Source organism: Mustela erminea, chromosome 2 (genome assembly GCF_009829155.1).
Source record: "Mustela erminea isolate mMusErm1 chromosome 2, mMusErm1.Pri, whole genome shotgun sequence".
Lineage (NCBI taxonomy): Eukaryota > Metazoa > Chordata > Mammalia > Carnivora > Mustelidae > Mustela > Mustela erminea.
Genome location: NC_045615.1, coordinates 83007488 through 83035280, shown reverse-complemented (window position 1 = coordinate 83035280; position 27793 = coordinate 83007488). Strand labels below are relative to the sequence as shown.

General features: G+C 35.6%; 1 protein-coding gene across 1 annotated transcript; it reads right to left on the bottom strand.

Moving 5' to 3' along the window:
• Positions 1-648: 648 nt before the first annotated feature.
• SLC25A31 (solute carrier family 25 member 31) lies at positions 649-25512 on the bottom strand. The gene is made up of 6 exons (XM_032333379.1): positions 25129-25512; positions 17343-17470; positions 11092-11209; positions 8089-8243; positions 6502-6627; positions 649-2065 (listed from the first exon to the last, which is right to left on the bottom strand). Exons 1-6 carry the CDS (start codon positions 25370-25372, stop codon positions 1865-1867), a joined length of 972 nt encoding a protein of 323 aa, XP_032189270.1. The 5' UTR covers positions 25373-25512; the 3' UTR covers positions 649-1864.
• Positions 25513-27793: the final 2281 nt, after the last annotated feature.

Genomic DNA, 27793 nt, shown 5'->3' with positions numbered 1-27793 from the left:
AGATTGAGAGTTTAAAAAAATACTCTGGTGGCAGTGGATTAGAATGGATTAGAGGACGGTGAGAATAGATACAAAATGTTAAGAGACTGTGGAAGACTACTAGCAGTCTTTCAAAATCTAATATTTTGTCTTGTACACATGGCTGCTGAACTGCAAACTATATTTCCCACCCTCTTTATAACTAAGTATGGCCATGTGACTGAAGTCATCAATGTGTATATTCAACATGTGCAACTTCCACACCTTGCCTGGTTAAAATTTCTTCCGCCTCCTGTGATTTTTCCCTTTTCCTGTCAGTGGGAACACAGATTAGTCAGAGACCCAACTTTGATTATACAAATGAGTACAATGTTCTAGGACAAGTGTTCTTTACCTTGGAGCAGGGGAGGCATACCCCCAAAGGATCCATAGGTAGAATTAAATGGGGATTGTTTTGAACTAACCTTTAACTAAAATTTAACATTTCTTTCAATTTTGAATATAAACACAAATAAACACAGTCGTATTTTTAAAAAGATTTTATTTATTTTGAGAGACATTGTGAATGGGGGGAGGAGCAGAGAGAGAGAGACTATCTCAAGCAGACTCAGTGTAAAGACTGACACTAGGCTCAATCCCAGAACCGAGATCATGACCTGTGCCAAAATCAAGAGCTGTACACTTAACTGACTGAGCCACCCAGGCACCCCACAAATTACAGTAGTATTAATAGTATGTGATTTTTCCCACCAATAGAAATCAGGTATTTTCATACCATATTGTAATTATTGGATATATATTATTTTTGTTTTGTCTTTTTTTTTCCCCCCTAGCAAACCTTGCTGTGAGAACACAATGTTAAACTCACCAAAACAGATGAATATTTATACTTTTGCCACTGTGCACCAGAAGTTCAGCTGGCTCCATTTCTGTTCATTCACAGCCTCCAAAAATCTCTCTATAGTTTATCCCCTCTAGTTTAACATTCCTTTACCCACTAAAATGTTAAAATCTTAGGGATTTCAAATGTACTATCTTCTACAACATTTCTGAAAAAACAAGACAGACTCTTGTATAAAGCCTTGGAAGCACTGTTTTTTGTCTTTAAGTCAATTCTGAATTCTGGCAAAAATTTTGTTACTCTCTGCTTATTAATGAAGCTAGAATCAAGGAAAAAAGCTCATCTATAATAGTTTTAAACTTTATTATCAATACATAGCACACAAACTAATAGGTATATTTTTTGTTCCAAGATACATTCACATTAGTCAGATTTTTTTATTTTAAAGATAAAAGCAGACACACCATTTTATATCTTTTGTTTTCCACCAACATGTTTATAGTGTCAAAAAGTCATTAATTTTTTATGATCAGATCTAGAATCTATAACAGGTATATGGTAACATAAACTATACATAGTAATACCTGAGCTGTCTTAATAGAGATGTTGTAGAAGAAAGTTTACTTCTGCCCATAAATATGATGACATCTCCTGATAAGCTTTTAAGAAATATTTGTCATATCATATGATTTTAAAAGATGAGAAGGCAGTTATATTAAGAGAAGAGCATTTAAAAAGAATATACTTTCATTTCTTAGATTTTAGTATTATACATTTTAATTTTTCATTACAAAAGAAAAGGATTTTAAACTAATAGAAATAACACATACTACTTAAAGTCAAATATCTCATTAAGGTTTGAGTCTAAGTAGGAAGGAAACCCACATTTATCTGATTTTTAGTATATAAAATCCTTGAAAAAGCATATGCTTTTTTGTAGAATTAGCATTCTAAAAAATACTGACAGTAATAACACTCTATCAAATCGTACGCAAATGGCAGCTATATAATTTGTATGTTTAACAAGTTAAATACATGTGTTTCTTAATCTCCTGATGAACTACCTCCAATATCAATATTAAGGAATTCTTTAATTTTATCATATAGTACCAACACCAAAGCACCCCCTGTACCACGAAGGATATTGGAGAAGGCACCACGAAAAAATGCACTGATTCCCTCATGTTGGTATATCTTCACAAAGCAGTCTAAAGTTCCTTTATATTGCCGTTCCATCTCACCACTCTATACAAAAGAAGACAAATAGTTTGTCATTATTTTACTATCTTTCATCTTAAGGTAGATTTTTTTCAGCACTAAGGACACATAAAATTAACACTGTGTTGAATAAGTATGCTGCACTAATGGGCATATATAGAATATAGTACCCAGTGGTTGAAGAATACTCATATTTCTCTGATATGAAATATGAGAATACTCATATTTCACCTAAAAATTTATCATATATTAGGCTTAACAAACTTCAAAAGATGGTTATCACATACTATTATTTACCCTCTCACAACATTGCAGTTAAATGAGAAACTGACAGCTAAAAAGATAACTAGTTAACTATCAACTGTTTAGATACTAAGAAAAACACATCTTAGAAGATATTTAAAACCTAATAATAACCATAAAACTCCTTAATAAATTTGCAAGATGCAGCTTGAGTGGTAAATTATAAGAAAATTAATGACTTTGAAATATTAGAAAGGAAAAGCTGAAAATTAATGAGCAACTTGAACATTTTTAAACCAAAAGAAAGTAGAAATAAGAAAGTACAGCAGGGGTGCCTGGGTGGCTCAGTGGGTTAAAGCCTCTGTCTTCAGCTCAGGTCATGATCCCAGGGTTCTGGGATCGAGCCCCGCATTGGGCTCCCTGCTCAAGCAGGGAGCCTGCTTCCCCCTCTCTCTTTGCCTGCTTCTCTGCCTACTTGTGATCTCGTCTGTCAAATAAATAAAATAAAATCTTTAAAAAAAAAGAAGGAAAAAAAAGAAAGTAGCCAGCAGAAATTATGGAATTAAGGAAATAGGAAATAAATACAACAGAAAGCATGCAAGGTCAAAGTTAGTTATTTGAAATACCTTACTGACAAATTTCTAGAAATACTGAGGAAAAACAAGAAAATGTTCCAAAATTATTAGAATCATCAAAGGTATCATCACTGTAGATGATCCAGAGGTTAAGATGATATTAACAACTTCATGAAGCCTATTTTGAAAACTCAGAAGAAATGGACAAGTTCCTTAAAAAGTATAATTTACCAACAGAATAAAAAAATAAAACATTAGAATAATATATGAAATTCACTTAAGTAATCTAATCAGTTGTTGAAAATCCTCATATAGAAAACCATGTGTCCAGATAGCTTTATATGTGAGCTCACTAAATATTCAATTTAATTCCAATCTTACAGAAGTTATTCTAGAGAAGAGAAAAAGTGGAATACTCCATTATATATTTTATAAGGCTTGTAAAACCTTGATATCAAAATTAGGCTAGGACAATACAGCAAAGAATAATTACAAACTAAAGTCCCTGAAACAATGCAAAACTCCTAAACAAAAACTAGCCAATCAAACCCAGCTAAAAATACAATACATAATGACTAAGATGGGTTTATACTAGACATATATGGTTGGTTTAGCTTTGGAAAACAGATAAATGTAATTTATTAACATATGGAAAAAGAAAAATTAAATCATCTCAAGATACAGAAAATTATCTCAACAAATATACAGAATCACCATTCATGATTAAAAGCTGTTGTAACCCAAAACAGAAAGGAATAGTCATAATCTGATAGAGGACAACTACAAAAACCAGACAGCTAACATTAAATGATGTAACTCTGAAGGCATTCCTATTAAGACTAGCAAAAAGGTTGTTAGTTATTACTTCTTTAATACAATAACATTGAATCATAGGTCTCAGCCAGTGCAGAAAGGCAAGAAAAGGAAATAGAAGGTACAAGAATTGATAAGAAAGAGGAAAAAAACCTAGTATTACTCACAGATTATATACCTGTGTGTAAACAACAGCAACAATACACAACTTCAGAGTGTACATATAGATTAGCTTTTGTACTTGGGTTTAACAAAAAAATGAAAATAGAAAAATTAAAGTACCATTATGGGTTTGCATTATATCCCCCCAAGAATTCATATATTGAAGTCCCAATCCCCAGCACCTCAGAATGTTACTATATTTGGAGACAGGGTATATATGTATATACACATATATATGTATGTATGTATATATGTAAGTATTTACAGTGTATTATTTGTTTCAGAGGTACAGGTCTATGATTCATCAGCCTTACATAATACCCAGTGCTCATTACAACACATACCCTGCCCAATGTCCATCACCCTGTTACCCCATAATTCACCCCTTCTCCCCTCCAGAAACCCTTAGTTTGTTTCCTAGGATTAAGAATCTCCTATGGTTTGTCTCCCTCTCTGGTTTTGTCTTGTTTCATTTTTTCCCTCTCTTCCCCTATGATCCTCTGTCTTGTTTCAGTTTTTACAAATACCAGAGAGATCATATGATAAATTGTCTTTCTCTGACTTATTTCACTTAGCATAATACCCTCTAGTTCCATTCACATTGTTGTAAGTAGCAAGATTTCATTTTTGATGGCTGTGTAATATTCCACTGTGTATACGTATCTTCTTTATCTACTCATCAGACAGGGTCTTTATAAAAGTAATTAAGATTAAATAATCTTGTTAGGGTAGGCCCTAATCCAATTTGGCTATCTTTATAAGAAGAGAAACAAAAAAAAGGACCATGGAAGACACAAGGAGAAAGCTATTTACAAGCCAAGGAGAAAAGCCATCAGAAGAAATCAACCCTGCTGGACACCTTGACTCAGACTTCTAGCCTCCAGAACTGTGAGAAAAAAAATTTCTGTTGCTGAAGCCACCCAGTCTCTGTTGTAATATACACATGTATCTAAAACCCCATACACTCACAATTTTTTTCTGAATTATTTTGATAGTAAGTTACAGACTATCATGTTCCTTACCTTTAAATACTTCTGTGTGCATTTTCTAAAATTAAGATTATTTTCTTGCAAACCCAAAGTATAGTTAACAAAATCAGAAAATATAACATCAATACAATACCATTCACCTAAGCCAGTCTGTATGCAAATTAATTTTCTATTTAAAAAGGTTTTTCAATGTATTAAACTAGAGCTAGATATAGATCAAGAGGAAACACACATATAAAAGGAGTAACTTTAAAAACAGTCTATAAGTGAATAATATAATAGGTATGCTTTACCTTTTCATGTGGCCTACAGGGTTCTCCAGGACCAATTTGCAGACATAAAATGAGGATGAGGATAATGATAGTAACTACACCTCATAGCATTGTTTTGAGAATTAAATGAGTTAAAGTGCAAAATGCTTAGGACAATATCTGGAACACAATAAGCATTATATTACTATTCTAGCTTTCTGGCCTCATTATTTTTATTTTCAATTGCCCTCATGAACCCTATCATCTGCTACTCAAACTGTACATCTACGTATGTTTTTTCCCCTCTGCTTAGAATATCCTCTCATTGTCTAAAGAAAAAATCTATTTATAGAGATTTAGCTCTCCAAGGGGCTACATCTGATCACTTTAAGCATTTAGGTATCCTTCTGTTGTGTTCCTGGGACTTATGCGTATTTTTTTTTAAGATTTTATTTATTTATTTGATAGAGAAATCACAAGTAGGCAGAGAGAGAGCGGGAAGCAGGCTCCCTGCTGAGCAGAAAGCCCGTCATGGGGCTCGAACCCAGGACCCTGGGATCATGACCCAAGCCAAAGGCAGAGGTTTAACCCACTGAGCCACGCAGGTGCCCCTGCACATTTCTTTTTAAACCATTAACCATATGCATTTAGTGCTATGCTATTGATTTGGAAGCAGGTTCCACCTTATTTTTATTTGGGTTGTCATAACTTAGCATATATTAGGCACTTAAATATTTGCTGAATAAATGAATGTAACAAATAACATCAATGAAGACTGAATGTATCAAAATTTTGATTTGGAGATTTATATGTATTTATTTTTAAAGATTTTATTTATTTATTTGAGAGAGAAAGAGCAGGGAGGAGGGGCAGAGGAAGAGGGAGGGAGAGTCTTAAGCTCAACACAGAGCTCAAGCTCATGACCCTGAGATCAATAACTAAGCAGAAACAAAGAGTCGGACACTTAACCAGCTACCAGCCAGGCACCCCAGAGATTTATATTCAGAACACAAAGAATTTTAAACAAGTTTTCATCCTTGGAATTAAAAATTATTTACTTTTGTTAAAATATATTACAACTAATAACAACATATGGCAGTGGCTTGTGACAGGGTTTGATCTACTTAGCCTAATATTCATTTAGGATAGACATACTCTTCCCATCCCTGACACCCTCCTCCACCTTTCAAACAATATGTTACAGGAGTGGAGGGCATTTCTATTCTGATAATAGAAGAAGAAAGTTTTGCTGGATGATGGCTGCTTTGGGATAGGAAAGGATATAAGACAGAGCACAGCACACATTTATTTAAGTAAATAAAACAGATGACCTGCCTTTCAGCCAGAATTTCTCTAAAATTTGAATAAATTATACTTGAATATAAAGAATACTGGAAAATTCAATTAAACTCACAAATAATATAAAATACCTGCATCATCATGCGTCTTCTAACTGTGTCAAAGGGATAAGAAAGAATTCCAGAGCATGTGGTCACAACTTGAGCAATGAAAAAGGAGACAAGAAATGGGGTTTCCTTTGGTTTTGGTAATAAGCCCTAGAAAAGAAATCAACATGTCAAGTAACCATCTAAATTTCCAAAATGTCTTAAATTCTTAAGTCAAAGGATAACTCCTATAATGCAAGAGGGTTCTATTATACTTAAAATGCAATAAAACACAGTTGGATTTAATATGGAAAGATTAAAATAGTATCAGGAGATCAATAAGAAAGAAATATGCCACACATGGCTTTACTTTAAAAGCACATCGGAAAAAAGAAAGCATACTTGCTATTACCAGAGATTTGTTATTAATGGCAAACAGTAAGGGAAATAGCTGTCAGTGACCAAACAAGTTCTTAGCTCTTCCTCAGAGTTGAAAAATAATTAAATAATGCCTGATATTATCATTAACAGGTATTTAATAAATATCTTTAAAGCTCTAAGCTAGTGAAGAAACACTTCTAAATTTCATAACTACTACAGGTGATAATAAAGAAAAACAGAGGAAGGGCATACATAAAATCTTCCATGACTAAATAAACATACATAAGAACTTGTTAATTTCCATTAATCTGTCTAAAAAATACACAAGAAACTGAAAATAACATGCCGAGACCACAATAAAAATAATCTATAATTACATTCATACTTATGAGGGAAGGCCAAGACAATATGTAAAACATATAAATTTCCCTCAAGTTTTAATCTTATCTAGTAAATAACACTAATATTAATTTCCCTGCTTCCTTTTGTAAGAGACTGTGAGCATGGGATTTTTGTTTGCCACTTAGCACAAATTACTTAACTATTCCTAGGTTACCTTTAAAATGGATATTAAAAGCTATCCTAGGATATTGCTAGGAAGTATTTAACAAAGTTCGTAGAACTAAGTAGTAACTCAAAATTTTATTATAATTTTCCTCTTTCCTACTTTATGGAAATATGTTAAAATCTGAAATAAAAAGGCAAATTGCAGAACAACCTGGAGAATACAATATAGAATCTAATAAACCCAACTGATAACTGAGCTCTAGAAGCATTTATTACATTTAACTAATTAGTTATGCCTTGCCTACTTTTTAAAATGATGAGATGGTAAGCTGATTATCCTCATGTAAGAAAGTGATAATGAAGTGAATGTAAAATCAGAAAAACTGTTAGAAGATGCTTTTCTATATGCTAAAGATTTTATTTAATTATGATGTAAGGCTAATTAATTAGCACATTTCCTATTTGCAACATGATGTATAGTGAGTCTGTCAGTGGCAAACAGCACAAAAACTTAATGTTTGTGTTTATGCTTTATATCTAAAGTCAGATCCATAATAGAATTATAATTCAATAAGGTTATGGCAAAGTCACAATTGAAGATATTCTATAATGTTTCTTATTTCATAATTTATTTTGTTTTCTAAAATTAAAAACAAAAGTTCATAGCTGAACAAACTACTTGTTAAGACAATAAAAAGAAACAAACCATGTATTTAGTATATGCCAGTTAAATCCCCAAATTACCTTAACTGTGTCATATGCTCCAAAATAGGAGGCTCGGTACACAATGATACCCTGAACTGAAACACCAAACCCTTGGTACAAACCAACAATTCCGTCTGATTTTGCTATTTTTATAATACAGTCACCTAAACCCTTGAATTGTCGCTCTTCAGGACCTAAAATAAAACCATTTGAAATGTATTAGCAACATTATATACATTATATATCAGATAAACACTTTAATCAAAGTAAATTAATCTTACCGATTTAAAATACCTTCTTAAACTGCCATTTAGAAATTTTTCTAATAAAAATGGACACAAATCAAAATCCTCCCATTTCCTTAAAGAGAATTAAGGTTTCAAAAATATCTTAAAAGATTTTAACTGAAAATATTAATCGCTTATAAAAACAATCTAATTCAAGCAATTTGCCTGGCTTAAAACATTTCAATAAAAATACCAGAAGCTACTGATTGGAATTCAGAAAATACTTGGGAGTGAAAAATTCTATGACTTGCTTCAGTTGAAAGGCGAAAGACAGACACAGTAAAAAGACAAAGTTAAAAACTACCAGTTATGGACATTGAGGAGGGTATCTGCTATGGTAAGTGCTGTTAAGTGTGTAAACCTGGCGATTCACAGACATGTACCCCTGGGGCTAATAATACATTATATGTTAATAAAATATTAAAAATTTAAAAAAACTACCAACTTTAAGAATCATTAACATTTTAGATGAGTTATTATATTTTAATAGTGTTTGCTGGTTTTAATTTTATCTTCCCTTCACCTAGAACTCCTTGATAATACTTTAAAAATATTGTATATAAAATATAGTCTTCAAAATAAACTAAATTCTCCCAATTCTGACAGAAAACTACAGAACTAAAAACAAGACACAGGAATTTTTGTTACTTTCTTAACAATAACAAGAAAATTTGAACAGCCAGTTGAACATGTTAGATGGAACTCATTATTTTCATCTTTGCTCAAACTGCTACGACTTCTGAGGCATTTTTTTCTAACCAACTTATCTAAAACTGATGTCACTCCCTGCTCCTAAATATTTTTGTATGTCATTTATTGCTAAATGACAGTATATTTGGCCATTCATTCGTTTTTTCATTACTTGTGTCTTCCCCTAGATCATAAAGTACCCAAGCCATGAGCTCCATGTTTTTTAAAAATATTTTTAAAGATTTATTTACTTATTGATTTGACAGAGAGAGATAGAAAGATCACAAGTAGGCAGAGAGGAAGGCAGAGAGAGAGGGGAAAAGCAGGCTCTTCGCCAAGCAGGGAGCCCAATGCGGGGCTCGATCCCAGGACCCTGAGATCATGACCTGAGCCAAAGGCAGAGGTTTAATCCACTGGGCCACCCAGGTGCCCCGAGCTCCATGTTTTATATGGGGTGTCTATGTGTATGTCTCTCATCTTATATCTGAGGCAGGCCTTGGTCCCAGCAGGGACTCAGTAAGTATTTGTTGAATAAATCTCTGCTTTCTTAGGAAATTCCACTAAAATGGTAATAAAAGAACAAAACAGGTTTAAAGCCATACAGGCAAGAACAGTACATGGCAGAGAATGAAAACCACAAATTTTAGCAAAATGGAAAGGAGAAGGAGGAGTAGTAACTCACTCAGAGCAGAAAAAACTGAAACCTATGTTCTTGCAGAGAGAAAAGCAAGCTTCCCCCCTCAGAAAGACTTAAAAATTAGAAGAACTAAGTATTGCTCTTTCGAGGCCCCCTGGGTGGCTCAGTGGGTTAAGCCTCTGCTTTCAGCTCAGGTCATGATTTCAGGGTCCTGGGATCAAGCCCCACATTGGGCTCCCTGCTTAGCAAGGAACCTGCTTTCCCCTCTCTCTCTGCCTGCCCCTCTGCCTACTTGTGATCTCTGTCTGTCAAATAAATAAATAAAATCTTAAACAAGTGATTAAAGTGAAACAAACTGAAAACAAAGTAGCATCTGGATGCTCAAAACCTCATCCTTGAGCTGCCAAGTGACTTACTCCTCTGCCATCCTCAGAACTGAACACAAGGCTCCAGACTGAAATGGGCCAATTGAGCTACTTCCACAATTGCTGAAAAAGCCTCACAAGATATACCATTGTGAAATGTCAAGATCATCAGGGACATAAGGTAATTAAAAAGGAAAAAGTCACCTACAAAAGAATTAGCAATTAGAAGATCTTTTTTTTTTTTTTTTAAGATTTTATTTATCTGACAGAGAGAGAGAGAGATCACAAGTAGGCATTGAGGCAGGCAGAGAGGGAGGGCAAAACAGATTCCCCACTGAGCAGAGAGCCCAACACGGCTTGATCCCAGGTCCCTGAGACCATGATCTGAGCCAAAGACAGAGGCTTAACCCACCCTCTCAGCCACCCAGGCACCCCAGGAGATCACTTTCTTAAGAGCAATATTAGAAACAAGAATCCAGAGAAATGCTTTCAAAATTGTGAAACAAAGTAACTTTAAAGTATAATTTTACATATGGCCAAATATTAAGTAAAAGGGTAAAACAGATATTTTTAAGACATGTAATATCTTAATGTATCTCCTATACACTCTTCTCAAAAATCTCAGAAAGCTATTAAAGAGCATAATCTACCAAAACAAGAGTATAACAACAACACAGAAAGATGTGATACATAAAATAAGTAAGGTGAGAGGCAAAGGGAATCTCTAGGATAAGAGCTGTATATGTAACCTAGAGAAGAGCCATAGTTGAAACAGGAATAAGTTCAGGGAGAGATATAAGAGGTGGCTCTCTGGGAAAAAACTGGAAGTGAGTTAAAAGAAGTCTTTGCATTTGCTCTCTTGAATCACAGTGCTGGCCTTCCCCTTCCTTCTTTCGAGGGAAAAGAAAAAAGTAGTAATCTTTAGTCTCAAGACTTTACCATTTAGTTGAAGGTAAGATTTTTAAAACGTATTTCATGCTGTCATCATAGCAAACTGTACAATAAATAATGCTTCACTCAAAACACAAAGAAGGGAGAGTTAGTATTTTTGAAAAACTTGTACCTTTTCCAATATCAGCACCTAATCGGGTTCGGGCAAAGTCTAGCGGATAAACTACACATAAGGATGTTGCTCCAGCAGCTCCACCAGAAGCCAAGTTTGCCAAAAACCACCTCCAGAACTGAAACACATTAATTAAAAAGTGGTTATTAAACTGTAGAATCTGTTTAAAATTCTTATTTTTATGAAGGTTAAAAAGTCAGATTTATAAACTGTTCTTTTAAAGTAAACGTCTGTAATAATGTATATCATAGTATCCAAAATATTTCCTTTCATGTCCATGAAGCCTTTGTTTCTTTCCAGGCAGTCTGGGAGATACAGTTTAAGTGCTGATATAAAGAAATTCCAACATATTTTAATTATCTGTAGCAAAAGTAGTCCAAATTAGCAAATAAGGCCACATATGATAATCATCTCTTTAGACTATATAAACTTTTTGTTAATACTCGTATTATGGTTAAAATGTCAGGGATCTATGGAGGCTTTAGTTGAACCTTTTTTTTTTTTTTTTTGGTATGGGGCAATAATACTTCATAATGCTATAATTTTACTTTGCAATTTTATTAGATATTTAAGCAGCTCAAAATTTAATAGCTCAAAAAATATAGTATTTTCAGCTGCTAACATGAAAATTAGCAGAAATCATTTATAATATAGTTGAGCAGCGTGTAACTTAGGCCTTATGGATCTACTGGTTCACATTGATTGTTGAGGTTCTTTTTCATAAATATTTTAAATGTGCCCTGCTTGGTCCAATAAACTGCTTTTCAACATCTAGAGCTTACTGGAGAAGAATATTTGAATTGGAGTGGTTATAGAAAATCTAGGGTATAAGGCCACCGTAACCATTTAAAATACCTTAAAATGAATAATATTCTAATCAAGTTCAGTTTCTTGCTTTATGCTCTGGCCTTTATTTCTAACAATAGTTTTAAGTCTCAGATAGCTTTGGAACTCTCAATTTTCTCTTGGTCTAGAAGGACTTTCCTAACTTTTTAAACAAAAAATTACTAATTTATACTCTAATTCAAATTCAACTTCTTCCATAAAACCTCTGATCTCTAAACCTACCCAAATCTATATGTAATCATCTCTTTCCATAAATAGTTCAGCTCTCAAGAGAATTAGAAATGAATCCTCTGACCAATATGTAGAATATGTCAACAAGTTCTAGATTCTCAATTTAAATAGTATTTACAATCACTTCCTACTTTCAATTTACAAGTATTTATATACATGTCTTATCTTACCTCATGCAGACCATAAATTTCTTAGAGTCAGGATTATTATTATTTGTTTTACTGAGATGTATTTATACACCATACAATTTACCAATGTAAATTTGCCATACAATCCAATGGATTGTTAATATTTTCATATTGCTCAACCATTATCAGTTTCAAAACATTTTCATTAGCTCCCCGCAAAAAGCCCTATACCCAACAGAGTGACCAGAAGTCACTCCACATCCTCCCCATGCCCCTGAGTCTGAGGTAACCATTAAGCAACTTATTGTCCCTATAGATTTGCCTATTATGGACATTTCGTACATATGGAATAACACAGTATGTAGTCTTTTGTGACTGACTTCTTTCTTTTCACATAATATTTTCAAGGTTCATCCATGTGGCAGCAGGTATTAGCATTTCATTTTTAAAAAAAGATTTTATTTTTTTATTTGACAGAGAGAGAGAGAGAGCTCAAGTAGGCAGAGCGGCAGGCAGAGGTAGAGGGAGAGAGAGAGGCAGGCTCTTCAATGCAGGGCTCGATTCCCAGGACGCTGGGATCATGACCTGAGCCCAAGGGCAGCCGCTTAACTGACTGAGCCACCCAGGCACCCCCCTTTTTTAATTGCCAAATAAAATTCCATTATATGAAGTTACCACATGTTATTTGCCCATTCATCAGTTCTTGGACATTTTGGTTGTTTGCACTTTTTTGAAGCCAAGATTCTTAATTCATCTGTTTATTTTACAAAACAAGTTATGGGCCTTGCCCAAAAGTAATGGTAATGCGTTCAATAAATGAGGTACTGATAATCTCACCTATTGTCCTCAGACTATCATGCATCCTTTTCAGTGAAACTCCTAGGTTTTTATGGGTAGACATGTTTCATAATCACTCAGAGATAATTAGATCAGGAGATTACATCTGACCCCAGGATAGCTAATCCATAATCTAGTAGATAATCTGTAACCTGGTAGAAAAAATGAGTTGGACCAAAGCCTGTTTATTGGGAATTTAACTCTAAAATTCTATGCCAATTAGCAGTAAGGACAGAAATGGAAAATGTATTAAATAACTATTTTTAGGTCTCAGTCTTGAGACTGTTGCAATCAATAGATCCTCTTCCAATAAAAACCATGTATGTATAAACACACTTTTAATGGTTTAAGGTATTCTTTAAACATTCATGGATCCTGGGAAGGCAGATCAATGACTTTCTGGGTGGATTATCATATAATTTATTACTCAAACTATGACACTTCTGACAGTGGAAGTGGGGCTTTGGAAAAAATGACAAAGGCAGGCAGAACATGTGTAAGTAATATGGCCAACTTTCTGACCAAAGAAAGGAAGAGGGGAGGAGGAAAGACTGAAGGGAACAAGGAGAAGGAGAAAGGAAGTATCTATGTTGAATCATAATCTTGCAAGTGTTCGTATAACAAAAAAAATCTATCCCTTCAAAATTTTGCTTGAAAATAAAACAGACCCAAAGGAGGTGGTACATCAGTAGAAATGAGAGTTTCAATTATTTTAATTTCAGATATTACTATATCATAAAAGGAGAGGGCAAAGAGAAGAGTCGGGGGGGAGAGGAGGTTGAAAGAATCTGAGGGTTTTGGAGGAAAATAATCTCGTTTATTTTGTAGACAAATAGATAATCAAGTTAATGGACTCAATGATGCACTGAAGAACAAATGCTCTAGAAGCGAAATTGTTTCTTACAAAGTTTGTCTGGGCAGGAAAGAGCTAGAAGAAGTTCTAGTCTTCCCTGTCAAGGGTTATATTGGAAGCTACTAAAAGGGGGCAGAGAAACATTTTGTGCCCAGGCTCAGCTAAGTTTCACTCAGTGTAGTCACCTCAGTTGACAGAGAAAGAGTCCAGTTGAAGGATCTAAGTCTGGGAGTTAGAAAGACCTGAACAAATGGTTTGGACAAGTGCTCTCACCTCTTGAGTCTTGCTTTCCTTAGCTTTACATCTAAGATAAAAATAACTACCTCAAAGAATGAGGTGAAAATTCAGTGAAACGGTATATAGTAGGCATATAGCTCCCATCATGGTGGTTGTTGTTATTATTATTTAAAGTAATAATGGAGCTGGACGTGGAACCCAACATGGAGCTTGAATTTACAACTTTGAGATCAGGACTTGAGCCAAGATTAAGAGTCTGATGCTTAACTGACTGAACCACCAGACACCCCCCAACCATGGTTATTTTTTAAAAACTTCTTATTTTTAAGTAATTGCAGATTCACATGTGTCCTAAGAAGTGATACAGAGAGAGTCTATAAACCCTTCAACTAACTTCCCCTAATATCTAGCATAACTATAGTAGAGGAAATCAACACTGATAAAAACTTATTCAGATTTCACTAATTTTACGTCTATTTGTTCTGTGTGTGTTTAAATATATGCAATTTTATCACATATGCAGATTCATGTGACCACTGCCACAGTCAATAGTTCCGTGATAAAAGATCTCTCGATGCTACCCTTTTACAGCCATAACCACCTCCCTCTCTTCTGGCAACCACTACATTATTTTTATCTCAATGATTTTAACATTTCAAGAATGTTATATAAATGAAATAAGAAAGCAAATTTTGAGATTGAGTTTTTTTTCACTTAGCTTCCAAAGTTGCTACACATTAACAAGTTTGTTCTTTTTAAATTATAAAATAGGGGCACCTGGGTGGCTCAGTGGGTTAAAGCCTCTGCCTTCGGCTCAGGTCATGATCCCAGAGTCCTGGGATCGAGTCCCACATCAGGCTCTCTGCTCAGCAGGGAGTGCTTCTCCCTCTCTCTCTGCCTGGCTCTCTGCCTACTTGTGATCTCTGTCTGTCAAATAAATAAATAAAATCTTTAAAAAAAATTTATAAAATATACATAAAACTTAGCATTTTAATCTTTAAAAAAATTATTTATTTATTTGAGAGAAAAACCATGCAGGGGAAGGGGCAAGGTGAGAGGAAGAGAGAAAATCTCAAGCAGACTCCCTGCTGAACATGGAGCCCAACCTGGGGCTCTACCTTAGGACCCTGAAATCAGGACCTGAGCCAAAACTAGGAGTCAGGCATTTAACCCACTGAGCCACCCAAGTGCCCCTGACTTTAGCTATTTTTAAGTGTATAATTCAGTGATAATAAGTACATTCACAATAACATAAAATTATTACTCTTCTTGGGGTGCCTGGGTGGTTCAGTCAGTTAAGCGCCCGACATTGGCTCAGGTTATGATATTGGATCTCTGGGATGGAGCCCCGAGTTGGGATGCCCATTCATGGGAAGTCTTCTTGTCCCTCTGCTCCTCCCCCGTTTGTACTCTCTCTCAAATAATGAAATAAAATAATTTAAAAAGAACCAACACATCACTACTCTCTACTTCCAAACCTCATCATCCCAAATAGAAACCCTGTACCCATTAAATAAAACTCCCAGTCTTTCTTCCTCTTAGCCTCTTACTCTACTTTTTGTCTCTGTGAATTTGCCTGTTCTAGACATCTAAGTGGGATCATACAATATTTGTCTTATCAAAAATTTGTTCCTCTTTATTGCTGAAAAGTATTCCATGGTAAAATGCACCATAATTTAACCATTCACTTGTTGGAAGATATCTGGGTTATTTCCAGATTTGGGCCTATTATAAAATAAGCTTCTACAAACACTGTGCACACTGGTTTTTCTGTGAATGTAAGTTCTCATTCTCTGGGATAATGCCCAAAAGTATAACTGCTGGGCTGTATAGTAAGCACACATTTAGTTTATAAGAAACTCTCATCCTCTTTTCTAGAGTGGCAATTATCATTTTACATTTTCACCATTAATATATAAACAGTGAATCTTGAAACAGTTTAAAAAATAAATAAATAAAATCACACACACACACACACAAAAAAAAAAGAAAGAAAGAGAGAATAATCTAGCTTCTCTACATCCTCACCAACATTTGGTATTGTCACTATTTTAGCCATTCTGATGTGTGGGCAATGATATCTCATTGTGGTAGATCAATCACTTTTTTTTTAAAGATTTTATTTATTTATTTGACACAGAGAATTCCACTCCAAAATAGACAGTGCAAATTATTAATTAAACATTTGTTAATGAATATAAATGGTGAGGGACACCTGGGTGGCTCAGTTGGTTAAGGGTCTGCCTTCGGTTCAGGTCATCGTGATCCTAGGATCCTGGGATCCAAGGATCCTCAGGCTCCTTGCTCAGCAGGAAACCTGCTTCTCCCTCTCATTCTGCCTGCTGCTCCTCCTGCTTGTGTTGTCTTCTCTCTCTCAAAATAAATAAATAAATAAATGAATAAACAGATCTATCTTAAAAAACAAAAAAAGAAATATAAATTGTGAAAAAATGGGAATAAGGGATATGAAAAGAAATTTTAAAAGGCAGCAACAAAGGAATGTTCCACAAATAGCTGCTTTTATAAAAAAAAAAAAACCTCCTAGGAAAGCTCAATTGTTTGGTTGGCTTGCTGGGGGAAAGAGAAAGGAAAAAGGGGAAGAGAGACTTTATAAGGGTAAAAGGACAACCTTAAGAGTAAAGTAAGTGGTATAGTGTGTATGGAAGCAACAAAACAAATAGAAATCCAAACAAATGATATATAGTTCACACAAACAGGAAATTTTGAAATTGAAATTCTGTAATCAAGGGAGTGACTACCTTGAAAAGAAAGTACCTTTTCAATAAAAAAAAAAAAAGAATCCTCCAACTTCAATTTGTTGCTTTTCTGTTGTTTGATTTGATATTCCTATGCACTTAATCTCATGTAAATAGAGCCTTAGTCATAAAAATGAAACAATATACTTCTTTAGGAAATTAATTACCTCAGATATATAGGAATACAGATCTGTTGACTGCTTTTTTGGAGCTCTCCTAGTATAGAAGAATAGTGATTATAACATGTATATGTTTTCATTATTATTCCTTCCACCATTCAGCACCTCCTCCCAAATAAAACATCATAGGCTAAGGCAAATTCAACTATTCCTTAGAAAATAATAGATATTAAAATGTACTTACCTGCTTTTCTTTATTAACTCCAGACATGAAAAGTTGTTTGTATTTGTCCTTAAACGCAAAATTAAGAGCTTGTGTTGGAAAATATCGGATAACATTGGCCAAATTGCCACGCCAAAAACTGAAGAAACCTATCAAAAAAACACATTAAATACAAACTTGTATTATCATTTTAAAAATTCCCATAGTTTTAACAAATTAGTTATTTGAACTATCTAAAACTTACTCTTTCTCATGAGAAAAAATTAAGTCTACATGTGAATCCACTGAAGAAAAAAGGCAGTGTTAACTCCATGTACCCCATTTCAATTTTGTTAATTTCCAGTAAAAAGCCTTAAATACCTTAGAGTCTATGGACTCATCATTTGAATATAAGGCTTTTTACTAGGTAGAAAAACAGAGCTTGCTAAAGCTAGTAATCCTTACTCTCATTTCCAAATCAGGATATGCAGTTTATATGGTTAAAACAAAATTGGTTTGTATATATACTTAGGAGAATGAGAAAGCATTAAGAATCTAAAGTGGGGGTGCCTGGGTGGCTCAGTCAGTTCAGCATCTGATTCTTGATTTTGGCTCAGGTTATGATCTAAGATTGAGCTGCGCATGGGGCTCTGTGCTGGGTGTAGAGCCTGCTTAAGCTTCTCTCTCTCCCTTTACCCCTGTCCCCCCACCCCACAAAATGGAGTCTAAAGTATACTTACCTTTACCTTCTGGAACCTAGCCAGAAAAGAGATCAATTTACAATTCAAGGCATTCTCCAGAGGCCTGATGGAGAGACTGAAGAAAACTTTTCAGGTCAATAATCTTCCCACTTCAAATCTCCATGGATTGACCAATCCTTAAAATTCAGTCATTGTGTTACCCCTATAATTCAGAGCTACCTTTATAATCTTTATAATTGAGCTGCTCTAGAATACAATAGGCTATCTCCTCAGCAGCCATAGTTATTTCTACTATACTGCAAATTATCCAATGGTTTGATCTGGCTACTCTAGTCCCAACTTGGAGAATACCCAGAATCAGTCTTCTGATGATAAAAATTCAAAGGAAAATAATCTCAGTTGACTGGGCTGATGCTCAGAAACTGAAAGTTTTATTTAACAAATAATTTTTGGGGGGAAGAACACAGAATCTCTGTGAATCCCAAACTGCATGTAAAGCAATTGAAAAAAATAATTTTTTTAAAGATTTTATTTGTTTATTTGACAGAGATCACAAGTAGGCAGAAAGGCAGACAGAGAGAGAGGGGGAAGCAGGCTCCCTGCTGAGCAGAGAGCCCAATGAGAGGCTCTATCTAGGACCCTGGGATCATGACCTGAACCAAAGACAGAGGCTTTAACCCACTGAGCCAGGTGCCCTTGCACAAAGATAATTAAGGAGCATATTTAATAGCCAAGAAATAATCTCAGTACTCACAACTGATTCAGTTTTTACTAGGACATGGAACATGTAACGCTAGGTGCTACCATTTCCTGAGTGTTTAGTATGTGCCAGGCACCAGCCAAAGGTTGTATATTTCATTTAATCACTACGTTATGCTTACGAAGTAGGTTCTCCTATACTACCCATATTATACATGCACAAACTGAAATTTTAAAAGTTTAAAGACTGTCTACAGACATGGTTAATAAATAGCCAACCAGGATTTAGTCAGGTCTTGTGTCTAGTAACAAAACTCTATTCCAGGTTTGGGTTTCTGAAGAAATAAATCCTAAAAAGTTTTAAGATTATGAAAGCGTGGTAAATAAAGATCTTTAAAAAAAAAAAGGAAATGGATTATTATAAAACTTTTGAGGCAATGTTAACAAAAATGACAATACTAAATTCTAGGAACTTCTTATTAATTTAATCTTTATAATCTCCTATGAGGAAGGTATTATTCATCTCTCCATTTTAAAGATGGGGGAATGAGTTAAAACAGAACTTCTAAGGCAGACAGAAGTTAAGTTACTTGCCTAAGGTCACTTAGAAAATTGTAGCTCTGGAATTCAAACCCAAGCAATCTGGCTCAATAATTTAGTCCCTTATCTACAATACTTTTCCATATATACTTTGATCAAGTGAATGTTTTCTGTACTAAGAAAGGTCAACTCTTTTTCTTTAATGAAAGCAAAATAAAAACATGAGAAATGTAAGCTAATTATAGAAGAATATTTCTTGCTAGTTTTGGCCACATTGAATTATTGAGGGAGATTGGTGAATCTATTTTTGGAGGTATTTTTAGTGATTTTTAAGTTCTTTCTTGTTAATGAAAACATTTAAGAAAACATTTGTATTTTCTAACAGGTTAGACCTCCAAAACAGAAATACAGAGAATAAAATATGACTGTGTAAATGATACTGAAGAATGATAGGATTTTCTAGACCATGGTTTATAGTAACACAACAACAGATTACTGGCAGAGAACAATGTCAATTTTAAAAGTATGAAAAAGAACATATTGCCTGGAAAATTGCCAACATGATCAAATGGGATTTAAGTTGAAGAAAAAATCATTTGTTAAAAAAATATAAACAATTTAGAAAAAGTGCCATGTTATGAAAAGATATTACAATTTCCATTTTATACATGACTTTAAAATATTTATAGTCATTTTGGAAATGGCTCACTCAGCTGAATGTTACTGAGATATTATGGGCTTTAGATTATGAGTTATTAGTAATAATTCTATAATTATGATTACAGTCTAAATTAGTATTTATTTCACAAAAATAGTGCCATATGGGGTACAGGGGTGGCTCTGTCAGTTAAGCATCTGACTCTTGATTTTAGCTCAGGTCATAATCTTAGGGTTAGGGTTGTAAGATCCAGCCCCCACATCAGGCTCCATGCTCCACAGAGAGTCTGAGATTTACTTTCTCACTCTGCTCCTCCCTACCAAGCATGCTCGCTTTCTCTTTCTGTCTCTCAAATAACAAAATCTGTAAAAGAAACAAGTGTCTGTAAACTAAATCTGTAAAAGAAACAAGTGTCATATATAAAGCATTAAAAAGATTTGTAACTTTGGCTAATGAATTAAATACAAGGGAAGATTTTGATGACAAAGTCATCTGAAAACTAACACAAGACCATGACAGGATGCTGGATTTATGAGTCAAGGGGTTTGCTAGAGTTGGCTGAAGCACATATTCTTTTTAGCAAATTTGCATGAAAAAAAAACCCTAAAAAATTCATCAAAACAAATGTCAATGTGTCAATGAAAATCTAGAAACAAATAAATCCCTAGAAGTATAACAGGAAAACTGATTTGTCTTAATGGGCTATATCTGAAAAAATATAATCTCACACACATAAAATACTTTTGCATATATTTCAAAGAATTTATGGATTCCCTGAAGGCTACAGTGTTAGGTTACGAACTACTCTTTTGGGGGACTTGGGAGGCTCAGTTGGTTAAGCCTCTGCTTTCTGCTCAGGTCCTGGGATCAAGTCTCGTGATGGGCTTCCTGCTCAGTAGGCAGGCCTGCTTCTCCCTCTTTCTCTGCCCTCTCCCCACCCCACTGCTTATGCTTGCTCTCAAATAATAAAATCCTAAAAAAAAAAACCTTTTAATTTTATCCTTATATACATTTTCCACTATACACTACTCTATTGTGCACATTTGTAAAATATATCCAAAAGAGAAATTAAAGGATGAAATAAAGATTTTTCACTTAAAAACCTCTTATTTGATATCCAGTATGTAGCAGACTTGCTGGGGATAGCATTAGGAATAAATTTTATGGTCTTATGGAGTTTATATTTTGAGGGAGAAGGACCAGGGAGACAGACAACGAATAAATAAATATGTCAAGTGGCTGTAAGAACAAAAATACTATATGGAGATGGAGGAAGGAGGAAAAGCTACTTAGACATGATGGTTGGGAAAAACTTCTGGCTAGGAGATATCAGAGCCTAACTTAGCATTCATTAGAACAATTAAACAATCTTTTTAGTTATCTTACTAATCATGATGTTTTCATACCATCATTTATTATATATCTCAAGGCACACTTAGGATAATGTTCATTCTTAAGAACAGTATACATAAAGCTATATTTCAAATAGTCTTCTGGATAATTTCAAATATTCAAATAGTATTGTCTCTATAAATCCAATTGAGCAAACATAAACTATGTTTATTATATAATAATTGAGGAAGGATACCTGTCATCCCCTCTCCGGTGTATAATTCATATTTTTTTCCAGAATGCCTTAGTTTCCACGGCTATATAATTCACATTTGGCCCAGCTCACGTGCCAGTGCCAACTCATATACCAAGTATCATAAAGTTTATTTTCCCATTTTATTTAAAGTGAATGTCTAATATTTTCTTTGCATACCCCAAAACACTGTTTTCAAGATATAAAAACCTTATGGATGGTCAGAAACTCCTAAAAGAGAAAAGAGTTCTGGTAGGTGCTTAAAAATGAACTGCATAGATCAGATCTTTAAAAGATTAGGTTTACAATATATTAAGTAAAACAATTATTTTAATTTAGAATATGTTTTCATATATGCATATTGTGCCCAGTGAAAAATTATTGCATAGACACCAAAATGTTAACTGTGGTCATTTTAGTAGTCATTTGTTTTACTCTGTACTTCTTTATATTTCTAACTTTCTATAATAAACATGCTTTATTTCTATAATAACGGTTTAAATAGAAATTAAATGCACACAAAGTTGGAAGGTCCTACAACGAACTAAAGAATAGAATAAATCTTTAAGAATACCATCAGCCAAGTTAAATCCAGAAACTTTTATAAGCCAAAGAAATCTTATAAGAAGTATGAAAAGTACCCAAAGAGATGTTTAATGCAAAGTTCAAAGCTTTAAAATGATGAGATCTGTCTTTGGGGTACAAACAAAGCAGAGATAAGATAAGAAGACAGTTTGAGAGCAACTACTTGTGCCTAATGAGTTCATTCCCTCAGGTTCATTTCATGTTGTCTGAAGAAAATTTATCAGTAAAATTAGAGCAAACATGAAACACAAAAGAAACTTCAGAACATTTGAGATGAGGATGTGTCTTGATTTTCAAAAAAGCGACAGAAAGTAAATTCCAGAAAATAACAATTTCAGAACTTGATTGCCTAATAAAGTTCCAGTGATTTACCACAGTGATTCTCAAACTTACCAGACTCAAGTCCTCTATATAGAATACATATTTTACAATACTTCCTTTACTATCTAGAACAGAATTCAAAGACTGTGACCTCTTCAACAATTTTTTACGAATCCATATAATGCCCTCTCTACTACATAGGAAGAAAAACTAAAGACATTTTAAATAAAATAGGTATTTTAATTAGTAAATTGGTGAAGTATGACCACACCATAGACAAAACAGGCAAATGTTTGCTTCTACTTAATAATGAATGTTATACTTAAGATATATTTACATTTCTTTTAGAGGGCTTAATAAATATATTTGTGTATATAAATGTGCAACCATCATGAATTCAAGAGTAAAGTGGTAACCAAATGTGAAAGAAGAATTGGTGAGTTTTCCCAATAGTGAACAATTCTCAGTATAATTTTTTTATTGGGTGGGGGAGGAGGGCAGAGGAAGTGGGAGAGAGAGAATCTTAAGCAGGCTCCATGCCCACCTGGTACAGACCCCTGCACAGAGCCTGAAATCATGACCTGAGTCAAAATGAAGAGTCAGACACTTCACCAACTGAGCCACCCAGGTGCCCCTTAGTACACTTCTTAATAAAACAAAGTACAATATTCCCTCTACTCACATGGCAACTGCATTTTTGGAATCAGTGAACATGGAAACAATGTTCCAGATAGTTTGTGTTTATAAGCAAATCAGAGTTAGGTTCTAGGCTTAGAAAATCATAAACAGGTTTTACTGCTACAAGAATGTCCAGTGGAGAACTGAGTCATTCAGGTTGTAGAATAAATGTTTGTTGTGTAAGATGGCCATGTACAGCAGCAAGATGTTTATCACCCCTGGCTTTTGCCTTTTACATCATTGGAATTAGGGATTACAACCTTCTATCTTTGTGCTAAACAAAAAATTCCCTACAAGATTGTAAAATAGACCCCTAGATGGCAATATTATCCCTGTTGTGAATTCTAATCTCTTAGCACAAAGCCTGGTCTAGAAGAAAAGAAAACATCTTAAAGTTCTGGCTATAATCATCTCATTGGAAGGTAAAGAAAACAGGGACTGGAATACTATTCAAAATGATTTCAATTTACAAGAGCCATATTGAATATGTATAGGTTTAAATATCATTTAAAACACTCAAAATATAAAATAAGTTAGTGCTGATCAGCACAATCTGAGCAGGATATTTAACTTTACCTTACTAAATATTTAAACCAGATTAGCTAATAAGAGTCCCTTACTTCTCTGAAGAGGTCTTAGAATGTCAGCCAAGAAGAGATAGGTTCCCACTTTTCATTTAAAAACCCTGAGGGAAATGGGAAGCTTACTCTGATAAAACAAACGGGAGTGGAGAAATGTGAAGCACAATGAAAGATCTGAGCTCAGCTCCCCGGATGGGCATCCTCTATGGCTTAGAGGATGCCTTAAAAGTTACACTCAGGGGCACCTGGGTGGCTAAGTCCATTAAGTGTCTGCCTCTGGCTCAAGTCATGATATCCAGGGTCCTGGAATAGGGTCCTACATCCAGCCCCTTGCTCAGCAGGAAGCCTGCTTCTCCCTCTGCCTGTCATTCCCCCTGCTTGTGCTCTTGCTCTTGCTCTCAAATAAATAAAATCTTAAAAAAAAATTTACACTCCACCCTAAATACTACACTCAACAGCTCAAGAGGAGTTGTAAGTACATCCCTAGGGAAAGAATGCTTTTCTCATGGAAGAGCAACCATTGATTTAGGAGTGGAAGAAAAGGATGGCACTGGAGTTGAAACCACTTCACTTCTCATTCAGAATACACAATAAATAGACCTATTTCCTTTTTAAAGTTTATATAGAGTTTTCAACTGAATACAACTACATGGGTCAATTATAGAAAATTGTTGTTAAATTTATCCTCTTACCTACTTAGCTAACTTAGGAGCCATTCTGTAACAGGAGGGTATTTAATGGTTAACAAAGCACTTTCATTATTTTTTCTTTGAAATCATTTCAATAATACTGGAAAAACTCTCCACAATGAAAACATACGAAAATTTTAATTAATGCGGGGCTGATGCAAAATACTACTGTCTTTAAAATTTTGATATTTTGTTCACTTTGGACTTTTCGCATTTTGATTTATATCATTTGTCTTTTTGAGTTTTGGGGGGTCCTCCACAAATTTGTGCAGGGGTGAACGCCCCTCTTTAGGTTCCGCCCTGGTCTTCAGTAGTTCTCAAGAATAAACAGAACCTCTTCCACTGAGTAGGAACTAGAGTACTGGGAGGCTCCGAGGCTTCCGTATTTGGGGTACTTCTCTTAAAAGTACTATTTCAACAAAAACGTAAGCACCTTAAAGCACCTGTTAACAGAAAGCAAATTACCTAATGGCATCTCCCTCGATCCTGGGAGGTGAACCACTTTCCTTCCGAGGCAGGCACAACTGCACCAAGGTGTAAATCCTGATGTTGAGGAGAAACAAGAGAATCTGGTGCCCGCTCCTACTCAGGACTGACCACGTGGCAGGCCTCGGCTCGGGGAAGTGTAGCCTCTTAAGACCGGTTAAGACACTGACTTCTCAACGGAGAAGAAAGAAACTCCTCACAGACCGACGCGGCTGCGGTGCAGTCCATCCCCTCTCGCTCCACCCCCTCTTCTGGGACGCCGACCTAGAACGGGTAAGGCTGGCACCGTAGCCGCCGGTACGCACCTTGCTCTCGGGGAATCCGCACCAGGCAGTCCACCATGCCTTTGTACTGCGTCTCGGCACTGATCTGCTTGGAAGACGCCTGCACCTGCAGCAGCAGCTTCACCCGCTCGATGGGGGCCACCGCGGTCTTGGACACAGCCGCTGCGACCCCGCCTGCCAGCAGGTCCTTCCCGAACGATGCGGGGTCAAAGAGCCGCTTTTCCGACTTCTTTTCTTGCTTCTTCTTCGGAGGTTCACGCTGCATGGTGGGGTGATGGAGGTTAAAAACAGGCAGCAGCTGTGGCAAAACAAGCCTGAGAAGGACGACGAAAAGCAAGCAGAAAACCGCCTCGGCGTCCTCCTGGCGGGAAAGCAGCGCTCAGGATGCCGGGATATCTGCGTGCAGGGCCCGGGTTCCCGGAGCTGCGCAGGCGCCTCCAACCGCCTCCCGCCTCTGGCACCAGCCACGTGACTCCCGACACGTGGCTCCTCCGCGCCGATTTCTGCCATGATAAACAGCGATGTGGGCTTTCCCTGCTGCCCGCAGGGTCGACAGGCAGGCGGGCCGTGGGGACTGAATCGCAGAGGTGCAGGAAGGAGCCTCGAGAGCTAGTCCAGTAAACAGGATATTTAGGAGCCAAAACTGTAATAGAGTAGTTAACCAACCACGTGGGTTAGCCAAGTTTAGCTTTAGTTCCTAGGGTTATCCTTCCATTTTCTCATACAAATCCATTCGATTTCTGCTCCTTTAATTAGGCAGGGATTGTTTATCCAGTCATGTTTACAGTCTGCTTTTGCTCATAGCACCCCAGTAGCTTAATTTAACATGTTCCTCTTTCTTCTGTATTTTATTCAAATTGTTTTATCTGGAGCGGAGGTTTTCAAGACTAACCAAAGGGGACAGGGATATGCTGTTTTAACTAGTGCTTGGGCTTAGGGATTCTAATGTGCAAGGCTGAGAACCAATGACCTGTTCTAGAACAGTGCTTCACAACCTTTTTAAGACCCCTTTTCACTCTTAAAAAACTAGGGTCACAAGGAAGCTGTTTCTGTTTTAAAAGTATTGATACTGTTGAGAAACTGAAACGGAAAATTTTAAAATATCAGTTTACTTGAAATAACCCATAATATAAATAGCATTTTAAAAAGTAACCATCTTTCAAAACAAAAAAATGAGAATAGCCTTTTTTTGTGTGTGTTTTTGAAAATCTATTTAATATCTAACTTAATAGAAGACAGCTGGATTTACATGACTGCTTTTGTCCCCACTCTACTGCAATACCACACATCATGTGGTAAACTCCACTGGAAAACTCCACTGTGCCGTGAAAGAATGAGAGTGAAATAGGCAATTAGTGTCTCAGTATTATTAAGAAAAGTTTTTATCCCATGGTGTTTCAGAAGAGGTCTTGGTGACATCTGTACTTGATATCTATACCCATACCAGTTTGAGAACTAATCTGGAAGCTTATCAGATTCAGGTCTGATTCTGGGCAAACAAAAAAAACAAAACAAACAAAACAAACCACAGTAGATGTGATGTACATCTAGCCTGCATCTAATGTCTTGCTCTATTTTCAACTTGCTTCTTTTCAGTTTGTACATCCTGGAGATCCTTCAGTGGTAGCATATAATATATTCCTGATTTCTTTTTATATCTTGCTTGATGGTTTCTAATAAATAGAGATTCTATTTTATCCTCTCTTACTCTTTAGGATCTGCACTCTTGAAACACATCTACAAACCGTAAGTTGAATTATTTTTTGGAACTTAGGGTTCTAGTTTTTTCTTTATTAATCTTAAGTGTGTTTTTACACTTTTTTTTTTAGGAGGTTTTATTTATTTGACAGAGCGATCACAAGTAGGCAGAAGAGACAGGCAGAGGGGGAGGAGGAAGCAGGCTCCCTGCTGAGCAGAGAGCCCGACTTGGGGCTCCATCCCAGGACCCTGAGATCCTGACCCAAGCTGAAGGCAGAGGCTTAACCCACCAAGCGACCCAGGTGCCCCCATTTTTACACTTTTGATGCAACTTGTCACAAGTACAAAACCACACATTAAGGCCAGGATTCCAGAGTGGGAAATTCTGTTTATATTTTGATTACCTCATATAAAACGAGTTAGCAAGTCCTACATGTTTAGTGCTATCTTCCTGTCCATAGCAGCTTATTTGACTCTTAGCGGGGTTTTCAGCCAAATCTCTCTCCATTTTACATGCTGCTGACAGGTTAATCTTTCTGAAGCAATTGCATTAATCATTATTCCTAGGCTTAAAAGATTTAAAGTCTTTTCATTGTACGGACTTCAAAATCCTTTGTGAAATACATTGCAAATTCAAGAAGTGATGGTTTTTTCTGCAAGAAATATGAATAATGAAAGGTTTCAGTCTCCTCTAAGGGAATTTGAAGTATTAACAAGCATACAGGGAGAAATTTAAGGGGGCAGAGGGAATACTTGAGTCACACTCCAGGCAAGACTCTTTTTAAGGTGCCAAGAGAGGTCAAAGGAACATCTCTGGTCACAGGGATCATATGCATCTCAGACAGAAAAAGCAAGTGTTCTGTTGCTCTCCAGGGAGATGTTTTTGACTCTTATCATTGACAGTGTTTATAGCATATTGCTTTATGATATTCTCAAGCTTATTTCTGACATCTATTCTTCCATAGAAGACAGCAAATGTGAAAAAAGT